At 45.2% G+C, this 24307-nt stretch overlaps 1 protein-coding gene across 5 annotated transcripts in view; it reads right to left on the bottom strand.

Moving 5' to 3' along the window:
- Nucleotides 1-24307, bottom strand: part of LOC139747334 (CCR4-NOT transcription complex subunit 6-like) — a 183832-nt gene that overhangs the window by 151929 nt on the left and 7596 nt on the right. For 3 of the 5 annotated variants that reach the window (XM_071659521.1, XM_071659524.1, XM_071659522.1), the window contains exon 4: nucleotides 23301-23476. In XM_071659521.1, coding sequence (XP_071515622.1) covers nucleotides 23301-23476 — 176 coding nt within the window. The other 2 variants (XM_071659520.1, XM_071659519.1) reach the window with 2 other exon arrangements.

Raw genomic sequence — 24307 nt, 5'->3', positions numbered from 1 at the left:
CTTGGACGAGACTAGGCTTGGACGAGACTGCCTAGCCAAAGGTGACTTTTCACTCGTTGAGGAACTTCTCGCTCCAAAGATGTTCCATCATTTCCCACCTCCTGAGATAAGAGCTGCCTCACCTATAGGGCGTCTCGGGTGTTATATATATATATAACCTAGAGATCCCTTTAGATGCGACAGTCCTCGTTTTCATACTTGACGAAGGCGTAAAGAAAATACAACTTCACGTAGCCATTTGCAGGAGAGGCCAGGATGATCATGAATGTGTTATATCTGTAGGAGACACTAAGAGACAAGGACCGGCCGTCAGCATAGTCCTACGGTAAGACGCCAACAAGAACATGACAGAGAAACATATTTTCCCTTGCTGCGTTCTGCGGGGGAAATGAGAAAACGTCAATATCTCCAGTCGCACCGGAGGCCAACAGACCTCTCCGTATTTACGTTAGATGCTAAACCTGAGGGAGAAGCAATGTTAGATGGTAGCTTTAGCTTGCATCACAAAGCAACATTTACACCATGTCCATCACCATAATGTTGTGTACTAACACCTTTTCATAGGGCACCAAACTGGCATGACAGTCATGAAAGACCAATAAACGGCGCCATCAGAGCAAAATGTAGAAAACAAGGAAGCGTCCAAGGCGAGGGGAACTACTGTGGTCTCGGCCAGCTGAGGCTGGATCAGGAACATTATGGACTGGCCTGCTGGAGAAACTGAAGAACTCGCCCAGCTGAGACCAGCGTCCCTGACCAGTCTTCAAGCTGGGCTGGATACTTAGGCCTGCAACCAGCCGCCGCACACAGCCTGGAACAGGAGAAACAGCACAGCTGGTCCATGTCCCAGGCTGGATTACGAATGCTTGCCAAACCAGCCGGGATATGAAGGATACTAAGGCCTACGGTTCGTGGCCTCCAACAGGACGAGTAACGAAGAAGCAGCGAAGCAGCTTAGAAATGGACCATGCGGCGGGGTAGAGCAGTCCGCGAGAACATCGTAAAGTTAATGCATTGTGCGGAGGCTGACGGGAGTCCATATACATATTCTAGGTGCTGTAATCAATCATTCCTCTGTGGTATATAATGGAAAAAAAAATCCTCCATTTCGTTCGCTAATATATTCAACCATTAGCAGCCAATCCCAACTTTCAACAGACCAATATAATCCTACCGACCAGCCAAAACTAACCACATAAAGTACAACTTTCAGTCGACCAATTCAACATCGTCCCCACCTCCTACATACCCAACAGCCGCACCAAGTGATCATCATGCCGCCATCACCAACACACTGTGCAACCCCACCAGTACCTGGCGCCCATGTGGGCCCACCAACCTAAGGCAAAACTTTCCAGGCGGGGGCGCCGGTGGTCCTACGGTGCTGGAGGCGAGGGGGACCACAACCACTGGTGGGCTGCGCTGGGGGACGGCCGCAACACGTGGCAGGCAGGGATCCCAGCAGCAGCAACAAGGAGCAGCATCTCTTTGCCGCCTCTCCCACTAACAACGAGGTACACCAGCTTCAGTGCTGGTAGCCTCCTCTTGCTTCGCCGGCTGCTACTACTTCTGTGGTACATCCTAAGGGTTTCTGCTGTTCCTGCTTCTGCTATACCTGAATACAACCGATTGCAAACTGCACCAAACCACTGGTTCCTGGCTGTCTGTGATACGAAAACTCTTGTTCTTAATGTGCTATCAATCATGGGTTTACAGTGTGGTAGATGATGATTGTGACGATGTGAGCTTGCGCGCTGGGGGTGATGTAAGCTGTGGTGGCAGTGCAAGCTGTGGTAGCGGCGGCGGGCGAGGGCAGGCAGGATCGGGAGGCTGGAGGAGCAGGTGTGGGGCGGGCGGAGGGCGGCAGGGTGAAGGAGAGAGTGCCCGTCCACCCGGGCCGACCCACCCGCACCAACACACTTTCTACTGTTGTCGTCCGCCCGCCAGACACCCACGCCGCCCACCACCCACAGCCCAACACCTTCAGGACCCTCCATTTCGCCACCAGATCACATCAACAGTCTCTACAGTCAACTATCTTAGGTCCCATTCCAACTGTATAACCTCATACCACTGGCCTCATGTGAGTCCATAATAATGAGGCAGGTGTACTGGTTCACCACACGTTTCTCAAGTGCGCCCAGAGAAAGTGTCTCGCTCAGTCACTACACAAAGACAGAGGCACTGTGAGTCAGAGTAAAGACTGAGGCACTGTGAGTCAGAGTAAGAGTAAAGACTGAGGCACTGTGAGTCAGAGTAAAGACTGAGGCACCATGAGTGAGTAAAGATTCAGGTACCGTGAGTCAAAGACTGAGGCACTCTGAGTCAAAGATTCAGGTACCGTGAGTCACAGTACTGAGGCACTGTGAGTCAGAGTATGCTCAATTAGGTGGCATGCAGCCCGCCTGGCCGAACACCTGAGGTGTGTTTCGCTCGTCAGTACCCACCTCCACCTGCCACCAACACCGTCCCTCTCTATCCTGACCTATACTGAACGATCCGTATCAGATAAATACCTGTCCGACTCAGGGAAAAAGAAATCTTACTTCTGGAGTGTGCTCTCCGGGGGTGAGGGCTGGTCTCTCCCTGTATGGAGTACTGCTCACACGAGCGAGGGCTCTTCCTCCACACTCCACCTCGAGATTTCATCCAAAAATCAGCTCGCCTTACCAACTTCCTCTCTACACAGCCCAACTTGAGCCTCTCTCTCTCTCTCTCTCTCTCTCTCTCTCTCTCTCTCTCTCTCTCTCTCTCTCTCTCTCTCTCTCTCTCTATCTATCTATCTATCTATCTATCTATCTATCTATCTTCAACGTGATGCTATTCTCCCAGACACTAGCACTGTTGTGGATTCTGCTTGTGTGCCTCCTGCCTTCGCTAGGTCATGCACCACCCGACTGGCTAGCCAGCCACGCCCTCCCGCAGATACTGTGTGACCCTTGGCACTTGGAGCACTGGCCAATTCCATGTCTGCTTCGTTCCCTCAACATCTGGAATGTAGCGTTTTACCCGATGTTCCGCCAGCTTCTGTCTTTGTTCTTTTAAGTCAGGTCACTCCTCCCTTGAAGACAGGGTGGCACTTTTTCCCCCACCTGGTTTACTCTTTTCGTGGTTACACGAGAATAAATGGCTACCACAAGCGCATTCACCACACGTGACCATCACGCCAAATCTATCGTTATTCATCTACATCCCCATTTCCCAAAGTCGTAAATTACATTTTATTCATAGATTCTAATTCACTTTCACCACATACAGACTTACTCCGTAGATTATATCATTGCATCTTTATATTCCCAACTTCCCCTGCCCAGGCACCGGCTCCATCTACTACAGGTCTACAACTCTACCTCCTTCGCCTTATACAGGTCTACAACTCCACCTCCGCCTCCTACAGGTCTACAACCCCAGCTACTTCACCTCTCCGACTTCCTCAATCGCTCACTCTGCATGAGCTGGTCAGCATCTTGGGAGCTACCTCGGTCGTCACGAAACACACCACCTCGACTTTCTAGTCACTTGTCACCCAGAGAAAATAATTTTGTCAATACAACAGTAAAAAGGAAAGTGGGTCAGAGTTTGCTACAGTTCATCAATCACCGTCCCCCCAGGCCGAACCGACACGCCGGGGAGGAGGGTCCAGGTGTGAGGCTGGAGACGGCCACGTCTGCTCCTGCAGACACCAGACCACCACACCACCTGCAGCAGCACCTCCATGACGGCTGTCCACCGTATTTCTTGGCTGACATAGCCCACCCAACCAGGGCCTGAGACCGCCCACTGCACATCCTCAGAACCTAACGAGCCATCCACGCCCAAAGACCGCCCACTAAACATCCCGTGAGACCTTTCCGACCCACCCAAGACCTGAGACCGCCCACTATATATATCCTGAGAATGCCTACCGACCTACCCACGACCCGAGATCCCCCACTATACATCCTGTGTAACCTACCGACCCACCAAGGGCCTGACACCGCTCACTGCATATCCTATGAGATTCTATCGACCCATCTGGGACCCCAAAACGCCCACAATACATCCCTACCATCCTACTGCAGCCCAAAGCCACATAATCATAATCGAGTTATCAATAAAATAGCATTAAAGTAAGGAAGGAGCCACCATCTTCCCTGCAACACAGTTACTCTTGTAGCCTCCTAAGTCCCGCATCTAATTCTCAAGTATATAATTTCCTACGGGCTTTCAACTCGTGTACCTAATCAACATTATCATACTTGACGTCAGCCTAAATTCCCCAAGGTGACAAGGACACGAGCGACGGTGATCTTCCACTGGTGGTAGAGGCAACAGTGGGTCCTTAGGTCTGACAGGGAAACACAAGCGGAGCTGGGGGAGGCGTGTCCCTCGGCAGACACACTACCCGCAGTAGTACACCTGGCCTCACTCCCGGAAGACAATACCTAGCAGGGGCGTGGAGCAGCCGCCGACACAACCCCACCACCCCCACAAATCCCAAGTCTAACAAGTATTCATGACGTGTGTGACCTTGCCCGTTGAACTTTTGAACCCAAAAGCTAAAAGGGGACGTCCATGATGAGTTCCAAGCAATACGCTCAGCTAATATGGCATCACTGATTCAAGGAATTACAAAAGACAAAAAAAAAAGAAGAAATAAACGTGGACAAGGGTATGAAGCGAGACATGCTTGGTGTGGAGCCGCCCGAAACACCAGGACCAGACCCTGGCGGCTGCCCGCCTCTCCAACCTTCAGCCTTACCCCGGCCGCAGCGAGCGACACGGGCCACACCACCTCAACACGCCAAGCACCGTCCGTGATATGAAAGCCGATGACAATCAGGACAGGGACGCCACGATCGCACACAAGGTGGGTACTAAAGGCAGATGGGCTGTACACGTCACGGATACACGAACTCTGGACCCCACGAACAGAGGATCTGTACACGCAACGGAGAAACGGACTGTGGATGCCAATGCTGGACAAAGTGCACATCACGGGCACCACACCTCGCCTCACGGCGAACTTTCGCTTTGGGAATTCGGAATTAAAAACCACTTTGCGTTCCTCCTGACTCACCACGAATGAAAAGAAAAATCGACCTCATAAACATGCACAATTTTGTACACCATGATATCTGTCTGCCTAATCTACATATTTCAAAAATGTCAACGTCCCATGATTAAGTACTCCGTTTATAACACTCGGAAAAAAATCAAGTTTTTTCTAATTAACGCATAAATATATGGGACTACGTGATATAAAATTCAATCAGCTAGTCAACTACACAGGAGGTACCAATGATCTTAGTATGAAGTCTTTATTATGACTCAGTCTTGGGTTACTGTGCTGGCCAGCAGCTGTCAACACGCAGACAAACAGTTGCATGGATGACGACTACCAACAGGTGTACGTGGCCGGACATAACCACTCAGTAGATCTACCTAGCGTTAACCTGCACATCTGACCTGACCACCCTAACCCAACTCGTGTCTGATGAAGTTAATGATGGCCTTTGTGGTCACACATAATGATACGTACATAAGTAACACGTCTTACATCAAGCTGTATATGAGTAGGTTCATTTCTGTGAATTATGGCGAGGCGGTTGCACAATGATGCACCTGCCTGGCCATAACATATGTCTTGTGAACCAGTGAAGGAAGAGAACCACTCACGCTGCCACACCTCTCTGCTACACAGGGGGAGGAGGCCAGGCGACTGGGGAGGGCACTGATGTTAGGGGACACCGAGGAAGTCATGGATGTCAGAAGACAGGAAAAGGCAAGGATGCTGAGTGACATGACTAGAGGGCAAGACTGTCAAGTGACAGAGGAAAGGGTAAGGATGTCAATTGACAGAGGGGAGGGAAAGGACGTCAAGAGACAAGAGGACTCCTGAGAGCTACATTATGGCCTATAAAGGTTGCTGGGAGGGTGATGGGAAAAGCAGGTAAAAGGACGTACTATAATTATGGTCGCCTTCTGCGTGAGATACACCGGCGGCAAGTCCCTCTGCACCTTGCCTGCCTCACTACCACTGGCTTGCCTCACACTACACAACATTCACTTACGCTGCCCCCTGCCTTTCCCTCCACACACACACACACACACACACACACACACACACACACACACACACACACGAGCATTAGGGTGGTGGTCAGGAGTATCATGATAACTTTAAGCACATGGAGACAAGCTACATCAAATGATGATTCCGGCGGTGGGGAAAACATGTGGCCTCAAATTTCCTAACTGGCTCCTGCGACAATTTCCCAGAAGAGCTGGGGGAGGATCCCTGGACACACGCATCAGATGCAACACGGGATATCTTTACAAACGTGGCAAGGTCACCAGAGGAGTCTGCTCAAACATGCGATGATACGAAGATTCAAAATTACCATAAAAATGAAGGTGAAAGATTATAGGGAGAACACAGCGATTATCTGCCAACAATAAATTTGCCACAGGAATCTACTGGGATAGGAGAACTGTGGGTAAATCCCAACTCACCAACAGGTAATGGTTTTAGAACAGCTGGGGAAGTAAGTTACCTCCTGGTGAATAAATATTCACAATACCTTCAGGTTGCCTGGCCAAGAACCTATGCACTTTCGTTGACGTACGTCAAACGACACGGCTTCCTCCCCAACGCCATGAGGGAAAAAGATACCGTAGCACATGGGGAAGATATATATATATATATATATATATATATATATATATATATATATATATATATATATATATATATATATATATATATATATATATATATATTTTAATTTTCCAAAAGAAGGAACAGAGAAGAGGGCCAGGTGAGGATATTCCCTCAAAGGCCCAGTCCTCTGTTCTTAACGCTACCTCGCTATCGCGGGAAATAGCGAATAGTATGAAAAAAAAAAAAAAAAAAAAAATATATATATATATATATATATATATATATATATATATATATATATATATATATATATATATATTCCCAGGACGAAACAGGAATTTACTAAAGCAAACTAGGGAAAGTGAAGTACGGCACTTTAATAACCCGCTTAGGCCTACACTAGATAATACGTAAGCGAGAACCTGACAATTAATCTGCTTATGTGACGGACTTTCGAATTTCTTAAGACGTCCGCAGGTCGAGAGGATAAGGCGAGACACAGCGTGAGAGAGAAAACGTGAGGAAGTATGTGTACACGGTGGCAACAGTGGACATGGGGGAAGACACAATCTTGTTGGTGAGGAGGTGTGATGCCTTCACCACCATGTCCAGTGAAAGCAAGAGGGAAAGACATGTGAAAGTAACAGACGGCCGACACCATCAGAACTACCGTCCCACGTACCAGTAGTTGATACATCATACAAACACACACACACACACACACACACACACACACACCATACATAATATCGAGAAAGTTTATGACAGGAGCGACTGCTCAAGATACGGGGCCCGCGAGCGTCAAACGCCCTCCCCGTCCTGTACAAGCAGGTAGTGACTTTCAAAAAGCAACACATGACAGTCAGTCATGGAGGTAAACATCAAACTGCTATCAGCGTGTCAACAACAGCTGGATTATCAACAAATTCCCGGTGCAGTACACCAATATGGCTTTCCCTGGGCTTGAGCGTGGCAGGCGGGGTGCTCAAGCTGACCTGGTCCACTACGCTCTGCCCAGTAAAACTTTCGCACGTCTCGTAGGCAGCAACTAATGCCATCAAGTGAAACCATCAGTTACCTGGTCAACGTTCCAGTACCGCGGTCATTTCAAGCATCATCTCGATGGCCTTTTCCCATTCTGAGGTTATACATCACGAGAGGTTTGTGTGTGTGTGTGTGGCGTTGCGCCTGCTTAAATGGATGTGTGTATCAGGGAGGTCCGCTGGTAGTCGAGCAAGAGGGCAAGGGTGAACCTGACACAGTGAGGCGGCAACGAGGTGTGGTGGGCAACACAGCGACACCACACAGCCTTACCACCTCACCCCACCCGCCCACAACTTTCACGACACCACAACCACCTCTTGCTTCACCCGTTCCCTCACTCACACTTCCCCTCCGATATCACTCGCACACACTCCCCGATTCCATCCTTCTCTCTCTCTCTCTCTCTCTCTCTCTCTCTCTCTCTCTCTCTCTCTCTCTCTCTCGCGTGTAACCCAGTCACTCACCCACCTCATAACCTCATCCTCCTCTTCCCCTAGTGTTCCCCAGGCACTCACAAACCTCACAACCTACCCCAGCGTCCGAAATGTTTATCAGATACACATGCATTCGCTACGGGCTCAACACATATAAGGACACACACACACACACACACAGGTACAAGCAAACATATACATATATACATGCACACCTACATAGAGAGAGAGAGAGAGAGAGAGAGAGAGAGAGAGAGAGAGAGAGAGAGAGAGAGAGAGAGAGACTCAAGAAGGTTGTGGATGTAGGCTGTGTATGAGCGGAGGGAGCAGAGCCGCCCCAGGCCAGGTCACGGTGCACTGGGCCACACCGCACTAACAGTGCACCGGCCACCAGCACATCCGGCCATTGTGTACCGAAACACACGTGCCAGTACACCCGGCATGTGTACTGATGTACCCCCCCCCCCCCCCCAATCAGAGAGTGCAGTGGGCAAAACCATGGCCACTTCTCCAGACGCCATCAATGAGCAGCCAGCTGCTGGTGGGATGACGAGAGACTGGTGAGGTCCAGCCGGCCCTACCAAGACGTGGATGTGCCAGCGGCCGGGCCAGGCAGGACCCGCGGCGTGCGGTGGGGCACTACGGCAGCAGCGAGGGTGGCGGAAGACGGTGGTTGATGCGAGCTCCTCAACCAACGGGACTCTCCCGCCCCAAGGTCACCACAAATCCTTCACCACCACACTGCTGCTGCTGCCTCCACCACCACTACCACAGTGCAGCAGACAGCCTCACTACCACCCACAGCACGGGTGGGACAGCCACAGGCTGCGGGTACGATCCGTCCTCACCGTCATCCCACGTCACCAACGTGAACATTACTACCAACGGATGTCCACCATCACATCAATTTCCATCCTGACCCGGTTCCTCCGTCCCCATGTACATCCACTGTCCCTTCACATGTACACCCACTGTCCATCGCCATGTCCATCCACTATCCATCTCCATGTACACCCAGTGTCCGTCCCAAGTGCACATCATCCGTCCCTATGTACACCCACCGTCCACCCACTACCTAAACACACACTAAAAACATAAAACAGAATGATATGACAATGGTGTAATAGAGCACAAAATATAAAGTGTACCATATAATGTACATGTACACTAGCAGGTACCAGAGAATGTACCAGTGTACCGAAGTGTAACTATATTGTAAAATGTACCAGTGTATCGTACATAACAAATGTACTACTGAATTATATATGTACACCTAATTGTAAGATGACCCCAGAATGTTACTGTGTCAAAGAATTATTCCTGTACTGTTGTGGAAATGTACCAATGAAAGTAATTGTACCCACAAAATGTACCAATGTACTGTAAAATGCAAGTGTACCTGTACTATGTGACGGTATACCAACATACCATGAGTGCAGTGTAAGTGTACAATAGGGGACTCTAAACTGTGAGAGTGCCGTAAAATGTACTCATGTACCAAAGAAAGTAGCAATGTACTGCACGATATGAGCGCACCATACAACGTAAACGAAGTATAAAATGTAAGCGTACCTACGGAATGTAAGTGTCCACAAACAATGTAGCAGCGTACTGTAGAGAGAGTAAAAGTGTACCAAAGAACCCGAGTGTACCTGAAGAATGAACCAATATATCACAAGGCATGTAGAGGGTACCAGTGGGCCATAACGTACGGATAATGTACCACAAGAATGTACTGACGTACCGCATGAAGAATCCACGTGTACCTGTAAAATGCACGACACTGTACCAATGTACCCGTAGAATGTACCGTAAAAGGCATGTACAATGTATATATATATATATATATATATATATATATATATATATATATATATATATATATATCCTTTTCTTCCAACTATTCGCCATTTCCCACATTAGCGAGGTAGCGTTAAGAACAGAGGACTGGGCCTTTGAGGGAATATCCTCACTTGGCCCCCTTCTCTGTTCCTTCTTTTGGAACATAAAAAAAAAGAGAGGGGAGGATATACCCTTGTAATGAAGTAGTGTATTGCTGAATACCAGTGTAGCGTAGCCTATGAACGTAACAATGTACTCCGTACCCTATGAATGTAACAATGTAACCGTTGCATACGACCGTAACAATGTAATCGTAGAGTGTACCTCTTTACCTACAGAATGTAATTGTGTACACTTGGAATGTATGCATCGGTGTAATGAAGTGTGCCAGTGTACAGTAAAATGAAAATGTGCCCCAGAGTATAATGTGTACCATGAGTGTAAGTGTACTTCAGAACGGAAATGTACCAGAGGATGCAAGTGTAACTGTATACTGTTCCCGTGTACCGTAGAAGGTATGCACTTCACCATGTTATTGTACCTGTAAAAAAAATGTGCCAGTGTACCACCCCAGAGAGTAAGTGTACCAATGAGTAGAAAACGTGTCACTGTGCCAGAGTACCTTAGCAGGCAAGGCTGGCGGACCAGGGGCGTCCGGCTCAGCCGTCCGGGAACACGACAGAGTTGGAGATGAACCATCTTACTCACCTGCCAGGGGGAGGGGGAGTTCTCACCACCACCGCCATACACTTACCTGGAAAGGAAGATGAAAACAGATATTTACCAATGACAATTATAATCAAGGCGGAAAAATATATTCTAATCAGTAACAGAAGCAGCAACTACACACACACACACACACATATATATATATATATATATATATATATATATATATATATATATATATATATATATATATATATATATATACATATATATATATATATATATATATATATATATATATATATATATATATATATATATATATATATATATATATATATATCCAACCTAATGATGAAACATTCAAGATAAAAATATTCTACACTTCAATTTCTGGTTCACTTTCCCTTTATCTTTCAGAGGGCGTCCCTGGACGCAAGGTGAAGGCCACACCTTCCTTCCTTCCTCTCCATCTCCCGAGGGACTTTTCCTTACACCGTCAGCAGTGAGGGCGACTCCAGGTGATGATCATGTGTCTCATGAGCCGGTAGCAGGAGTATCTAAGTGGCCTTCAACTGACAGTAACCACATACACAACCCTGCCCAAGGTCAACACAGCAGGCCAGACCTACTCCAAGGTTTACGGGTAAAACAAAACGCCTCCCACACAAAAGTGGTTGACCTTGAGTTTCCGAAATGTCTGTCTTTCGTACAAGATTACCTCCCGTAATAACCCCAACAGGACACTGTGAACGGCGGGGAGCCCCGTGATCCCAAACCATCCTTCTCCTCCCACCATCACACGGAATTACCATATAAGGTTACCACCTTTTCATTACACACTCTCCCCAAGACTTCTAGCTAGACTCTCCCTTTTCTCACTACTGATGGTGTGGCACGACACAGTACGCAACCTCGTCATTTCCAGCGGCAGGGATCTCGCGTCCCCGGCGTCCGCTCCGGCATGGTGGTGGTCTACTTCAGGCCGAGTGCCATGTGGGGCCTCCTACACCTTACCCAGGCCCCGGTAGTCTTACCACGACGCTCACATGACGTTCCTTATTATAGTGTCAGTGTGGCACCCACGCCCAGACCACTAGTGTCACACTAGCGACCGTAAGCAGCAGGTGTACAACGACACTTGTCACAGTAGCGACCGTAAGCAGCAGGTGTACAACGACACTTGTCACAGTAGCGACCGTAAGCAGCAGGTGTACAACGACACTTGTCACAGTAGCGACCGTAAGCAGCAGGTGTATAACGACACGTGTCACACTAGCGACCGTAAGCAGCAGGTGTACAACGACACTTGTCACAGTAGCGACCGTAAGCAGCAGGTGTACAACGACACTTGTCACAGTAGCGACCGTAAGCAGCAGGTGTACAACGACACTTGTCACAGTAGCGACCGTAAGCAGCAGGTGTACAACGACACTTGTCACAGTAGCGACCGTAAGCAGCAGGTGTACAACGACACTTGTCACAGTAGCGACCGTTAGCAGCAGGTGTATAACGACACGTGTCACACGAGCAATCATCAGCATAAACTAAGGAGACACCATCAAGATACTGAAGAGAGCGGATCAAGATATTAAGGAGAGGCGATCAAGATGCTGGGAAGAGAGGATCAATATAATGAGGAGAGAGAAACAAGAGACAGAGAGGACCAAGACATTAAAGAGAGAGGCTCAAGATATTGAGGAGAGAGGACCAAGGTACCGGGGAGAAATAAAGATACTGAGGAGAGGAACCAGAGGCGGTTGGCAGCCACCGACCATCTTGGGTGAAGGGGGTCAAGACTTGTTGACAGTGTGCGTTAGTGGGTGGTGAGGCGGCGGTGCGAGATGATGAAACCACCACACACACACACACACACACACACACACACACCTCAACAACCACCACACATGCCCTACAAATACCATACCCAGCATTCAACCACTACAGATACCCTTCACCCACCTTACCCAGCCTCAAACCACAGCACAGGCCCTCCAAACACCTACATCCGGTTACTTCAAAATGCCTGAACATTGTCAGTTATACCTGTTTGGGGTGGGGGATCTGTGACAAAAAGTAACAGAAGTGTGAGGCAAGGGTAAGATTTCTAATTCTACCCAGGGATTGGTGGTTACATATAGAATGGTCTGGGTGAGAGGGGTTAAATGCCGAGTTAAGATCAGGTAGGACTGCATTGGGAGGGTCTTCATTTCTATGTGTAAGTGACGAGAGTTTGTGGTTGTTCCAAGTGTGTTCATTCTGGATGAACTGTTTGTGTAGGATGCTGAGGAACTCCCTTCCTTCTCCACGGCTGGTGGCGGTCAGTTTTCTGAGCGCATTTAGTCTGTCCACATTTTGTTACTGGTGTGGAGTGTGAATGTCGTATGTGATGCCTTGAATAGCTAGTGTTTCATTCAGTGGGAGTGATAGTGCATTCAAAGTGACTGGAAGGTGTGAGCTGGATTCGTGTCTGACTGGGGTTAAAATAGTGAATGAAGACTTGTGTGGAGATGCAGGCGTTCTTGTTCTTGGTGAGCCATTTGTTCCAACTGTGTAATGTTGCATTTCTGTTGTTTGCTACGGTGGTGTCAGGACGTCATGACTATAAGGTCTGCGTTGTGAAATGAACTTCATATTCAGGTTTGCCGAAAGTAATGGGAGGTCGTGTAGGAAGAGACTGGAGAAGGACCTGCTCCTTGGGGAACTCCACTGTAGAGGTGCAGTACCTATCCGAGGTGAAGCTAGTGTGAGTTCGCCATGGCGTCTTGCTATGAAACTGGCCGACCACTTTTTGTAATGGCTGTGCAGGAAGAAGTCGAGTGTCCTCTGTGAGGATGTGTCGGACAAGTGTCGCAGTTTGTTCCTATCTATTGTCACGAGTCATGTGCGGGAAGGGGACTGTGGTTGGTTGAAGCCATCTAGAATATGCTGTGAGGTCAGTGTGTAGCCTGGTGATGGATGGAGTGGTTGGGTATGAAGCCATCCTGTGCGTGAGAGTGGGATGTTTCTGTTAGATCCTTTTGTGGATCAGCTTTTCATAGAAAGTTGGATATGGAAGACTGAAGTGACAGAGGGCGGTAGGAGGAGGGAGAGCTAGGCGGTTTGGAGGGATTTACGATATGTTATGATGAAAGGTTTCCACATGTTTGGGAACTTCTCCCTCCTGCGGTAGCACCGCATGAGTCCCCATTGGTTCGAATCCTGAACCCAGCAATCAATATCTGGATTACAGTGATGAGATATATATATAACCCAAACCCAAAATAATTTCACAATTCCATTTAATCTGTACTCTTAATTATCTAATACTATTTGTACATACAGAAAATAATTCAAACAAGTAAAGAAAACCTTGAATTTGCTGCTATCATTTGCAAAAAAAAAAAAAAGAAAATCAAGTGAGAAGCGAGCGAAACGTTACGAAGATTTTGTGAAGGGGGAGAGAGAGAGAGAGAGAGAGAGAGAGAGAGAGAGAGAGAGAGAGAGAGAGAGAGAGAGAGGGGGGGGGGGGGGGTGAAGGGGATACGCCGCTACTCTAAGGCTGATATCATCTGCTCAAACTCAGTGCTTTCAGGGGGTTGTCTGTCCTCTTTTATAACCACCATCAAGTAGCATCATTTTATAACCACCATCAGGTAGCAACCTGTGGCTTGTGTGATGGTGAGGCAGCTACAAGTCACTGGTGGGTGTGCTGCGCGGCCGTGTTGGTGTACGTATCTTAAGAAGGAGAGGTGGGGGGGGGGGGGGGGGAGTGTTACTGGTGGCCCGAGGATATGGCACAATAACCGGGTGTGACCTGCTGGCCGCACCAGCACGCAACACACGCACCTCTTCACTCACCCACTCATTCTCACACACTTACTCATAAGATACACTCACTCTCTCCCCCCACCCCACACACAAACACGCACACATACACTCCCCTCCCCCTGTCGCTACCATGCTCCTACTACCAATCAACCCTATTTCACTTCTTAAAACCTGCCAGTTCACCCTGGTACTGGTGTCACCTGCAGTAACATGTGGTATACAGCAGGCTGGCTCCCCACCAGTACATTCATTCCCTGCACATATCAACAGAGTTCGGGCCATGACAACATTTGTCCAAGCCTGCCACGCACTAAAACATAAACAAGATTTTTCTCTGCTTTTCTTCTGACTTATAGAATCTTAACTTAAGCAAGAAGCTGTTGAGGGTGTGCTTGGAAGGTCACAATTGCATCCTCTTTGACCATAAATGAGCCACGTGGTCACTAGTGTGTGTGGAGACGGCGACGGGTAAAGGGAGAGGAGAGTGGAGTGAGCGGCTTCTCACCTGTATTGTGGTGACGACTGAGGAAGAACGTTTCAGACTGTGACCGGTGGCAGGACGAGGGTAGGCGAGCGGCTCCTGGCACCGACCAGTGCCGGGTGCGGACCGGCACATCTCGCGCCACACTCCTCACGATACGGATGTCCAAGTCGCGGTGTCCGGCAAAGGACTGCGTCACCGTTGAGGAAATATGCAGCGTCGGCTGCGGCTGCGGTTGAGGCTCACTAAAGGACCGCACCAACTGGCTCCGACCCTCCCCAGGCCCCGCCGACTCTATTGACCCCGACACCCCTGACAGTGGCTCGTCCTCGGACGAGGAACAGGACGATGAAGCCGAGGACATGGTGGACAGGGCGGAGGAGGAGGCTGGTGATGGCGGGGGTGTAGGGAAGACGTGGGAGGGAAGACAGTGGCCACAGCCACAGGCCCGTGACCCCTCACAGCCGCGACGGCTCTCAACCGCCTCCCCACCGGCCGCGGCCGCCGTCCTGGCAGCCTCATAGTTATAACACATGGGCATGTACGGCTTGAGGGTCACGATGGTGCCACCTGCGTCGTCACCCTCCCCCTCCAACAGCCCGCCGCTCTCACCCGCACCCGGCGACGCCGAACCCCCTGTGGGCTTCCGGTCCTTTTTACGCCGTTTCCGCGGCTTGATGATCCGCGGTAAACAGTTCTCGGCGTGGCCGGTGCTGCCCTCGTCGGAGGTTACAGAGACGGCGTCGCTGGCGGCGGGCGGCGACCCATCCCCGTCTGTGGAGACAGGGGCGGCAGCTCCCCGGTAAGAGGGCGCGCCACGCTGATGTCCGCGGGTAGGCAGGATAAGCGGAGCTCCCTGGGTGTGAAGAGCTAGACGAGCTAGAGGAAGACGCTCCACTTCGTCAGCTTCATCAGTGGTTGCGGCAATCAAGTCTGGACGGTCGCGGGGCTCCCCCTCGGGAGGCGACTCGCGGTCCTTCATGTTGTGGTGGTAGTGCGTGGCGGAAGTCTGTGCCCGCTGCTGCTGGGGCCGCCCTTGGTGGGCCCTAGCCGGCCCACGACGCTGGGGGAGGAACGAAAACAAAGGCATCCCTGCTAAGGCTGAACCACCCTCCATCAGGTAGCCCGTGCCACCAGGGGAGTCCATGGCTGACGGATGCGTTCCCCCATGTTGCTGTTGCTGGCTGGTATCCTGAGCGGGCCTACGCCCCCTGGGGTTGCCCCTACCACCGCGGGGTTTGGACACAATAAGGCAAGAGCCCCGGTATCTATCCACGTCGTGCATGGTGCTGGTGAGGTACACTTTACCTGAGATCCTTAGTTATCACAGTGGGTGGTGCCGGGTGCTGCTCACGTATGACACCTTGTACGGCTCATCTCCACGCGTCACTTGCTACCACACACCGTCACGCAATTTTCGGCTTTTAATACCATCAGCCAAATCAAATGTAAATCAACAAAAATATCTGGTGCAAAAGCTATTTTTCAAAAACACTATTAAATATCTATTGTGATAAACCAATCATCATCCAAACATGAATATATACCTATCTATATATCGCAATAAAAATCAGGCACTAGCGAAATATGCATGTAAAAATATAGCAGTAATAGATCATGCCCTTGCGTCAGTGTTCCTTCTCATATGTGATAGTAAGACAATCGTGCCCTCAAATTTAATGCCACGGTCTTCCTCGCATGACAACAATCCGTGAAACATCACGTGGCGAGACTGGAATTGGACGGAGCGCGCACCACCCTCCTTCTCCGCAAGCCCAAGGCACACTGAGCAACTCGCGCACACTTCCTCTTTCACAACCTACTAAACTCGGCCAGCGAATCAAGTTGCCACATGCCGCCTTCAACATCAATCCGGCTGAGGTTGAATCCCGCGTTGTACCATTCATGCTGCCGTAAAGACGCGAGGTATGGACATAAACACGAAACAAGCTTTAGATTCCTTTCAGGTCTTTGGTGCAAATTTTACAAAAATATTTGCTAACGAGAGCACTGATAACGTTATTAGTGACATTACTGCTACGCACCAGTACGTGGAGCGCCAACGTTTCTTATTTCAAGAAGCACCACAAACAATAGCGCCCTGGCCTACGTGCGAAATCCGACGAACTTATGGGGCAATACTACTAGAGATACTGGTTCTAAAATAATGTCAATTATCTTTGCCTGCTAATTCTCGAGCTGGTATCATTTCTTACTGTCTTCCGAGGGAATACAAGCGCTAAAAGCCCATGCGTATATTTGTTTCAAGAATGAAAGCTTAGATGCAGGACAGGGTCAATGTAGCTTTCTAATACTGTAACATGAGAGGCATGTAAAAGATCATATTCCATATTACGTGTAACTACAATGTCAAGCAAAAAGAATGAAAATGAAGCGTCGTTCTTTAGCTTTAAGGCCTGAGGTCCCTTCAGCTGAGCCTCAAAGCAAGCTTCTTTTCCATTTTGAAAACCCAAAGATGAAGTACACTGACTTAATGTATCACTTTCACAAGTTTATTCTTCCTTTAATCAACATTCCTCTTGCAAAGAACCAATCTCTGACAGAGATCTGTATCTGCATTCTTAGCCAAATGAACATGAATGTATAGTTAGAATCCATGCACCCATTTCATATAATAACTCAAAGTCTCTGAATATTTGCTCTTAACTTTGATTTAGCAACATCTAAATGAAGTCTGCAACTAACATACTCCTCACTCACATAAGCAAAGTAAGGCAAAATACTTCTTTAAAACAACTAAGAATAAACTAATTCACCCAAGATCTGTAATATCTGTAACATCCTATTAGTTTGCATTGTAACGTTTTGGAAATAGGATAACAATACTATCCATTTTGATTATCACACCAAATGATTTTTGGCCTAAATGGGGAAACATAATGCCTCAACCACATTAATCTGCCTCTCTTCAGCAACATCCTGAACTGTACTTCAAGAGGTTAATCAAATGTATCTGCACACAACTTCAGCACATATGGAGGAAGTTCATGAGGACCATGATCCTTGTTCTGGGCTAGATGTTTTTAACATTCTCGTAATATCTTTTCTAGATGTCTCAGTAATCATCATCTACAATTCTTTCCTTTGATTCCCTAAGCCTTCTTAACTGCTCTTCAACTGACTATCTATTCCTGATCAATTTATTAAAAATTCTGAATTTTCTTCTACCTTACCCACAACATTCTTTTCAAAGTTTCTCTGATCCTTCCTCATCCTGCTACATTCATTCCTTACTTTCTCATACCTTGAAAATGCTGGCTGGCTAGGGTGCTATCCATATAGCACCCTGCATATCTAAAAGCTCCTTTGCTTTTATCTTTTATTAAATCATTCTTTCATCTTTCCTTACCAATCCTTCTGTATCTGAGGCCAGAGGTACTCATGGTCTAACTCCTTCACTGTTAATTTCACAGATTCTTTCACTAGAAAGCTGTATGTCCTGCCTCCTGACTTCCATTTCCCAATTTATGTTACCACTGAAATCATAGAGATGTGTGTACTGTCCTTGACTATAAACCCAATTTATGTCTAGACTCCCCTTTACTCTGTTTATGTCCTCTTTTACCACATAGTCAAACTTGAGCATTACATGATCACTTTTTCCAACTGGTGCATCATATACAATATTCTCAATACCGATGCTTGTATGTATGTAGATAAGATCTAAAAGTGAAGGTGTATCCCTTTCATCCCAGTATGCTCTCTGACTTGTTGACATAAAATTTTTTTATGCATACACTCTAAAAACTTGTCTCCATTACTCTATTACCATAAGAATCTAAATTCTCCATCTATGTCTTCATAACTGAAATCCCAAATCACTGTACTTTAACATCTCTGCTAATGAGTGTTTTACTTCATTATATACCATCCTAATTGATCACTCATTACTGCCATTGTGCATATGTACCGGATCACTGCGATTTTTTTTGAGAATTACAAAATATCAACACCATTATGCATATCTTCCTTACGTTTACCCTTCCCATTAAGTATGATCTGAACAGTCCATCTCACGCTGTTTCTTGAAACTTATGGCTATCTTTTATTAAGAGGGCCATCCTCTCCCACCTTTGCCTCTCTTTCCCATCTTATTTTCCTGTAACCCTTTGGACAAAACAGACGAGATCCTATCTCTTTAATAAGCTTTGTTTCCACTACTCTAAAAATATCAGGAGCACTTTCCCTAATATGATCCTCGCATTCCAACTCTTTGCTGTTAGTTATTAATCCATTAATATTTGAGGACATTACTTTTAGTCTGATATAACTTTCCCCTAAACTCTCTCTAGTGCTGGAAGGGCTGTTCCTTCCTCTTGCTTTGTTTGGTGTCTCCATTTTTTCTTACTATTTTTTGTTTCTCTCACATTCTTCCACTGATTTATCACATTTGATTAATAACCCAATGATTAACATCTTGTCTTCAAGTTTCTATAGCTTTCCTGAGTACCTCTTGGCAAGATGACTTCAAGTCAATCATGACCATAACTGGTTGCCCCCTTCTGTTATGATAACCATCAGTTCTTTCTTTTATTACCAAAATCATATCAAGCATAGCTTCCAGTAATCTTTCAGAATGCTCTTCTCCTTTCTTCCTCTTTCTACTTTATCCAGTATTAGACCTTCCGAAGCAAAATAATTGTGATTTACACCTATCAACCTCCTGCTTTATAAATCTTTCCAATTTTGGTGCCATCAATTTCCAGCTAGATCCTTCTATGTTGAAATGTCAACCTCTGTGTTTCTGACTTCTTTTAAAATCTCTCTTTTAGCTAATAAGCACTGGTCCTATTTGCTCTATTCTTTTCCATAATGTTAATGAGGATGGGAAACAGTGAAAGTAGGCCCTACTGAGGATCCTGCTTGGTATGAAAAAAGCTATAGAAATTGACATGTAAAAAAAAATCTAGGGGTTGACACTGTATCTTATGTGCCACCATAGTTTCACATCTGGAAAAATGTGAAAAAAGTACATAGTCCACGGAAAAATATAAAAACTGCATTAAAGTATATGGATAAGGAAATGCTTGGCAATCTATTTACACCATATATTAATATGAAACTAAAGTATGCCTGTCAGATCTGGCCACCACACCTACAATAAGACAAAGATATATCTGAAAAAGTCTAGAGAAGAGCAACCAAACAGGTACTGTGGAGACCTGTGCTACAACTAAAGTCTGAAGGCTATACAGCCTTGTTTCACACTGTTTACAGAAGTTTCACAGAGCTACAGAGAGCTTTGGAGAGAGAAAACAGGGAATGACAGAGCTAAAATTGAAGAGCTTTTTCAAAAAGCAATGGCAACTTACTTCTCTACCTTTAACTGAAATATTTTACGAGCCAGATAATTCATGGGATGAAACAGACATCCCTTGTGTTCCACTCTGCTTCCCCAGTAACCATCATTCTACCCCATCATGCTCCATCAACTTTTCAATCCTCTGTCACATTGTCTGGAATGTTTTCATTAAATATCTATAAAATCAATACATGTAGTCACTGGCAAGTAGTTCAGGTAAAGCTGATGCAGGGACATTCCATGTTCAAGAGTTAGATATGAAAAGTATGTGTTCAAGAATGTAACCCCCCCCCAATATATATATATATGGTTTAAATTGTGTATGTGATGGTATTCCGAACAATGACAAGCCTTTACAAATTTTCCCTGAAAAATAACAAAACTAGACCTGTCTATTCCCTTTCACTGTTTCCATTTACATGGGGTACACTAGGTGAATATTTCATATCAATTCACTCAACACATTCAGTTTGCTAAGGAGAAACAAAAAATTCTACGCTAATACAGAATAAACTCCTCTTACTCTTTTCACTTGCAGGCTAAGTTGAATCACCAAATGAAACCAATATCTTTATTCATAACTTCATCTTCACAGATAAAACAATTTCACGACACAAAAATCCCAAATCATTCCTTTAGCAACTTTATTTTCACCCCATTCTGTCTCCTTTCCTACACCTAACCATATCATCTAGGGTGTCACTACTTTCCTCATATCTATTTATCTATCTATGATTACCACAGGTCCTCTTCCAAAGACAGAGTCCTGGTGTTACTCAGAATCTCTTTCCAAAGATTCCTGCAGCCTAAATCAGTGCTAGTTTCAACAGCAAAAAATGTGGCATTTTCTAGAGTAAGAAGGTATTTGATGAGACAGTACACCAAATGATATAACTCTTGCAGATGGAATCCAATAACACCACTTTTCTTGTACATTCAACTATACAGTTACATAGCTCTAGACAAACAAATCAGGGGGCATATATTCTACATGACCATACTAACTTCCACACATGCAACTTTCCAATGATCTATTTAAACCAGATATGCTTCTCATGACATTTCTTATCTACTTCCCTTGTCCCAGTCATCTTAAGCAAATTATTCATTTCTACTGCCTATCCTGGTCTATGAAAACTAGGGTTTCAATCTACACACAAGTTGGAAAAACTAATTCCTCATGCAAGTTCTTTATGCACTCCCCATTCAAATTCTATCCTTACACTACACCTTTCAGAGCCTCTACCTCTCCAATTTTCCCCCCTTGCAAGACTTTAATCTCAACTTCAGCTTACCCACTACCATCCATACTGAATTTCACCCCAATTACCTTAAATCAGACATGATTTCCCTTCAAGCATTTAACTGATATCACACTGTAAAAATATGTTTCAAAAACAGAATCTTCCTTTTATCTATGTAGTATTAAATATCCTGATCTACCAGCCAATCTTTAACCCAATTTCTTCTTTACACTTATTCACATTTTCCCCACGTGAATGAGGTAGCATCAGGAACAGTTGAATGAGCATTAAAGGAAAAATTTCTTGTATGGTTCCTTCCATTATTTCTTTTTTTGGAAAGTAATACAGGAGGGGGAGGATTTACAGTCCAACACTCCCATCTCTCTCAGTCACCTTCTATGACACATAGGAAAATGATATGGAGATATGTTGGCATTATTCTTTTGCCCCTATCCACAGGGAAGAAACATAACCTATTATTCTAATTTTTCCACTGATTCACTTATATGGACAGCATCATCCACATACCTATATCTTCTATTTGTTCCAACATAATGAAACATTACTCACTCATATCTCAGGTACTGTCCAATACACAGAAAGCTCAAACAACCACAGTGGCATTATGAAGCCTTGCAGTATTCCTAGCTCCCCTTACAAATGCATAATTTCCACTATAAAAGCTTTTACCTTCATTCTCAATTTTTTTAAGCACATCATATAGAGTCAGAACTTCCCAAACAGCTATCCAATCAATTTCATCACATACCTTTCCTAAATCCATATATAATTACATACAATATCTACTCATATTCTACATTTTTCTCAAAAGAAATCACATTAAAATGAAAAATCTACCTACAATTTCCTTCCTTTCTAAATCCATCTAGCCTTAAGTAAAACAGGGAGTCCCTAAATCAATTAAAGCAATCAATCAAAATCCTACCATGCATCTTGCTTCCTGAGCTAAGACATTCCTCTGTAAATCTTACAATCAATTTTCACAAATCCTACATTTGTCCAGTCATCTGGCACACAACCCCTTTTTCCATGCTTCTATTCACAATGCAGATCCATTACATAATAATTCCAATTCTGCTTTTCACAATTTCACTCATATTCCATTTATATTCCAAGCTTTATCACTACTTTATAATGTTTTCATCTCCCTTATACCTATTGCATTCTCATCTAAACTCTACTCCTACAGTACCAAGAACCATCTCTCTTTCATCATATCTCTTATCAATTTTTTGAAGCACCCTCTCTAATTCTTAATGAAATTTATACTTTGTAACAAGTCTACAAAACATATCTGGGAAACACTTGTTCCTTACACATACTTATCTGCATCTTTATATCTTATCCTAAAATGACTTTATAATCGAATTTAAATTTTCATGCATTACAGATGAACACAGAAACATTTAACTCTAAGCCATACCCTTACAGAACTAAATATTGTAATCAAACATCACACATGCAAGTGGAGTCTAGTAACACCGATTCCTTGAATGAACTTTGTACAATTCACTCGCAAGTTTTACTGTTCAAATTTTACTGGTAATGCAAGATACTGTAACAGTTTCACAGTCCTTATAAGTTTTGTCTCAGCAAATCTGTGAACCAAAACTACAATTCAAGGCAATATATTGGAAAAACAAATTCTGACATCAATTGACCACTGAGAGATGTTGCAAGAAGAAATCTTTCTTATTCAATGATAAATTCTCGTCCAGTAAATGCAATGCTGCTGAAGAATTAAACCACGTAAATAATAAGAAAAAACTCTTGCACTCATATTCCTTACCTGCTAAATTGTCGAGCATATATGAAAGAAGTTTTAGAGTACCATTGGTCTCAGAGTAGACGGCTTGAATCTCCAATGCAAGAGGATTGCCTTTTAGGCCAATATTTTGCAAGTTGAAAAGCTTGCCTATTTCATATGGCAAAACACGCAATTGGTTATTGTTGAGCAGCAGTTCCCTGAAAAGAAAATGTTTCTTTACAACTGCAACCATAAATCACACAATGTACAGTACATGCATAACATATTTTCTTTTTGTACAGTATGGAGAGGGTGAGTTCTACAATTACAGCATCCCATCTCTTGAACTTTCTTCACCTATGAAGAGATTTCATCATTAAGCAAAGTCAGAAAGCAGTACTCAACAAGATTCAGAGTTTAGAAGAAGAGTTATAAGAGTTACATGTTAAGTGTTATGTGTAAGATGAAGAGTGTGAGTTTGTGAACACAATGCCACCACTGAAAATGTCTGTGAGACAAAAGTTTAAGTAAGTGATGTGTACTTATGCATCTGTAATTACCTATTTGCAAAGTAAAGAGAAATATTACACTTTCGGTAACCCACCTCTTGAAACTTTACTATCACATTACTTATATTCTATATGCTGTTCCTATTTAGTAATCTCTGTTTAGTCTTATCTTCATCCATGACTCACACTGCAAAAGTAATTCTGTATACTTTCTTTAACAAGTTTCTTGCTAAATTTCGTACTATGTCCTCTATTCATTCTCTCATTCACATAAATTTCATTTACACTGAAACTCCTTTTCATGCTATCACTTTAAACATTATACCATACAGTTAGGCAATTCTATGGAAAATTTCTACAAGAACATCCCTCAACAACACATCTGATGCACCAAGAGAAATGTAAAAATGTTAGTCTTGAAAATCAAAAATTGTTCTCCCTGAAGCACTTTCCAACAAGCATGAGAGATTCTCCTGAATAGTCTATGAAAATCAGGGTCAGGACCTTTCAACCCTCAATATTTCCAGTGAGAAAGTGCTG

This window comes from Panulirus ornatus, chromosome 68 (assembly GCF_036320965.1).
Source record: "Panulirus ornatus isolate Po-2019 chromosome 68, ASM3632096v1, whole genome shotgun sequence".
In the NCBI taxonomy this organism is placed as follows: Eukaryota; Metazoa; Arthropoda; class Malacostraca; order Decapoda; family Palinuridae; genus Panulirus; species Panulirus ornatus.
Note: the sequence above shows the minus strand (reverse complement) of the source record. Positions and strands in the feature narration are given on the sequence as shown.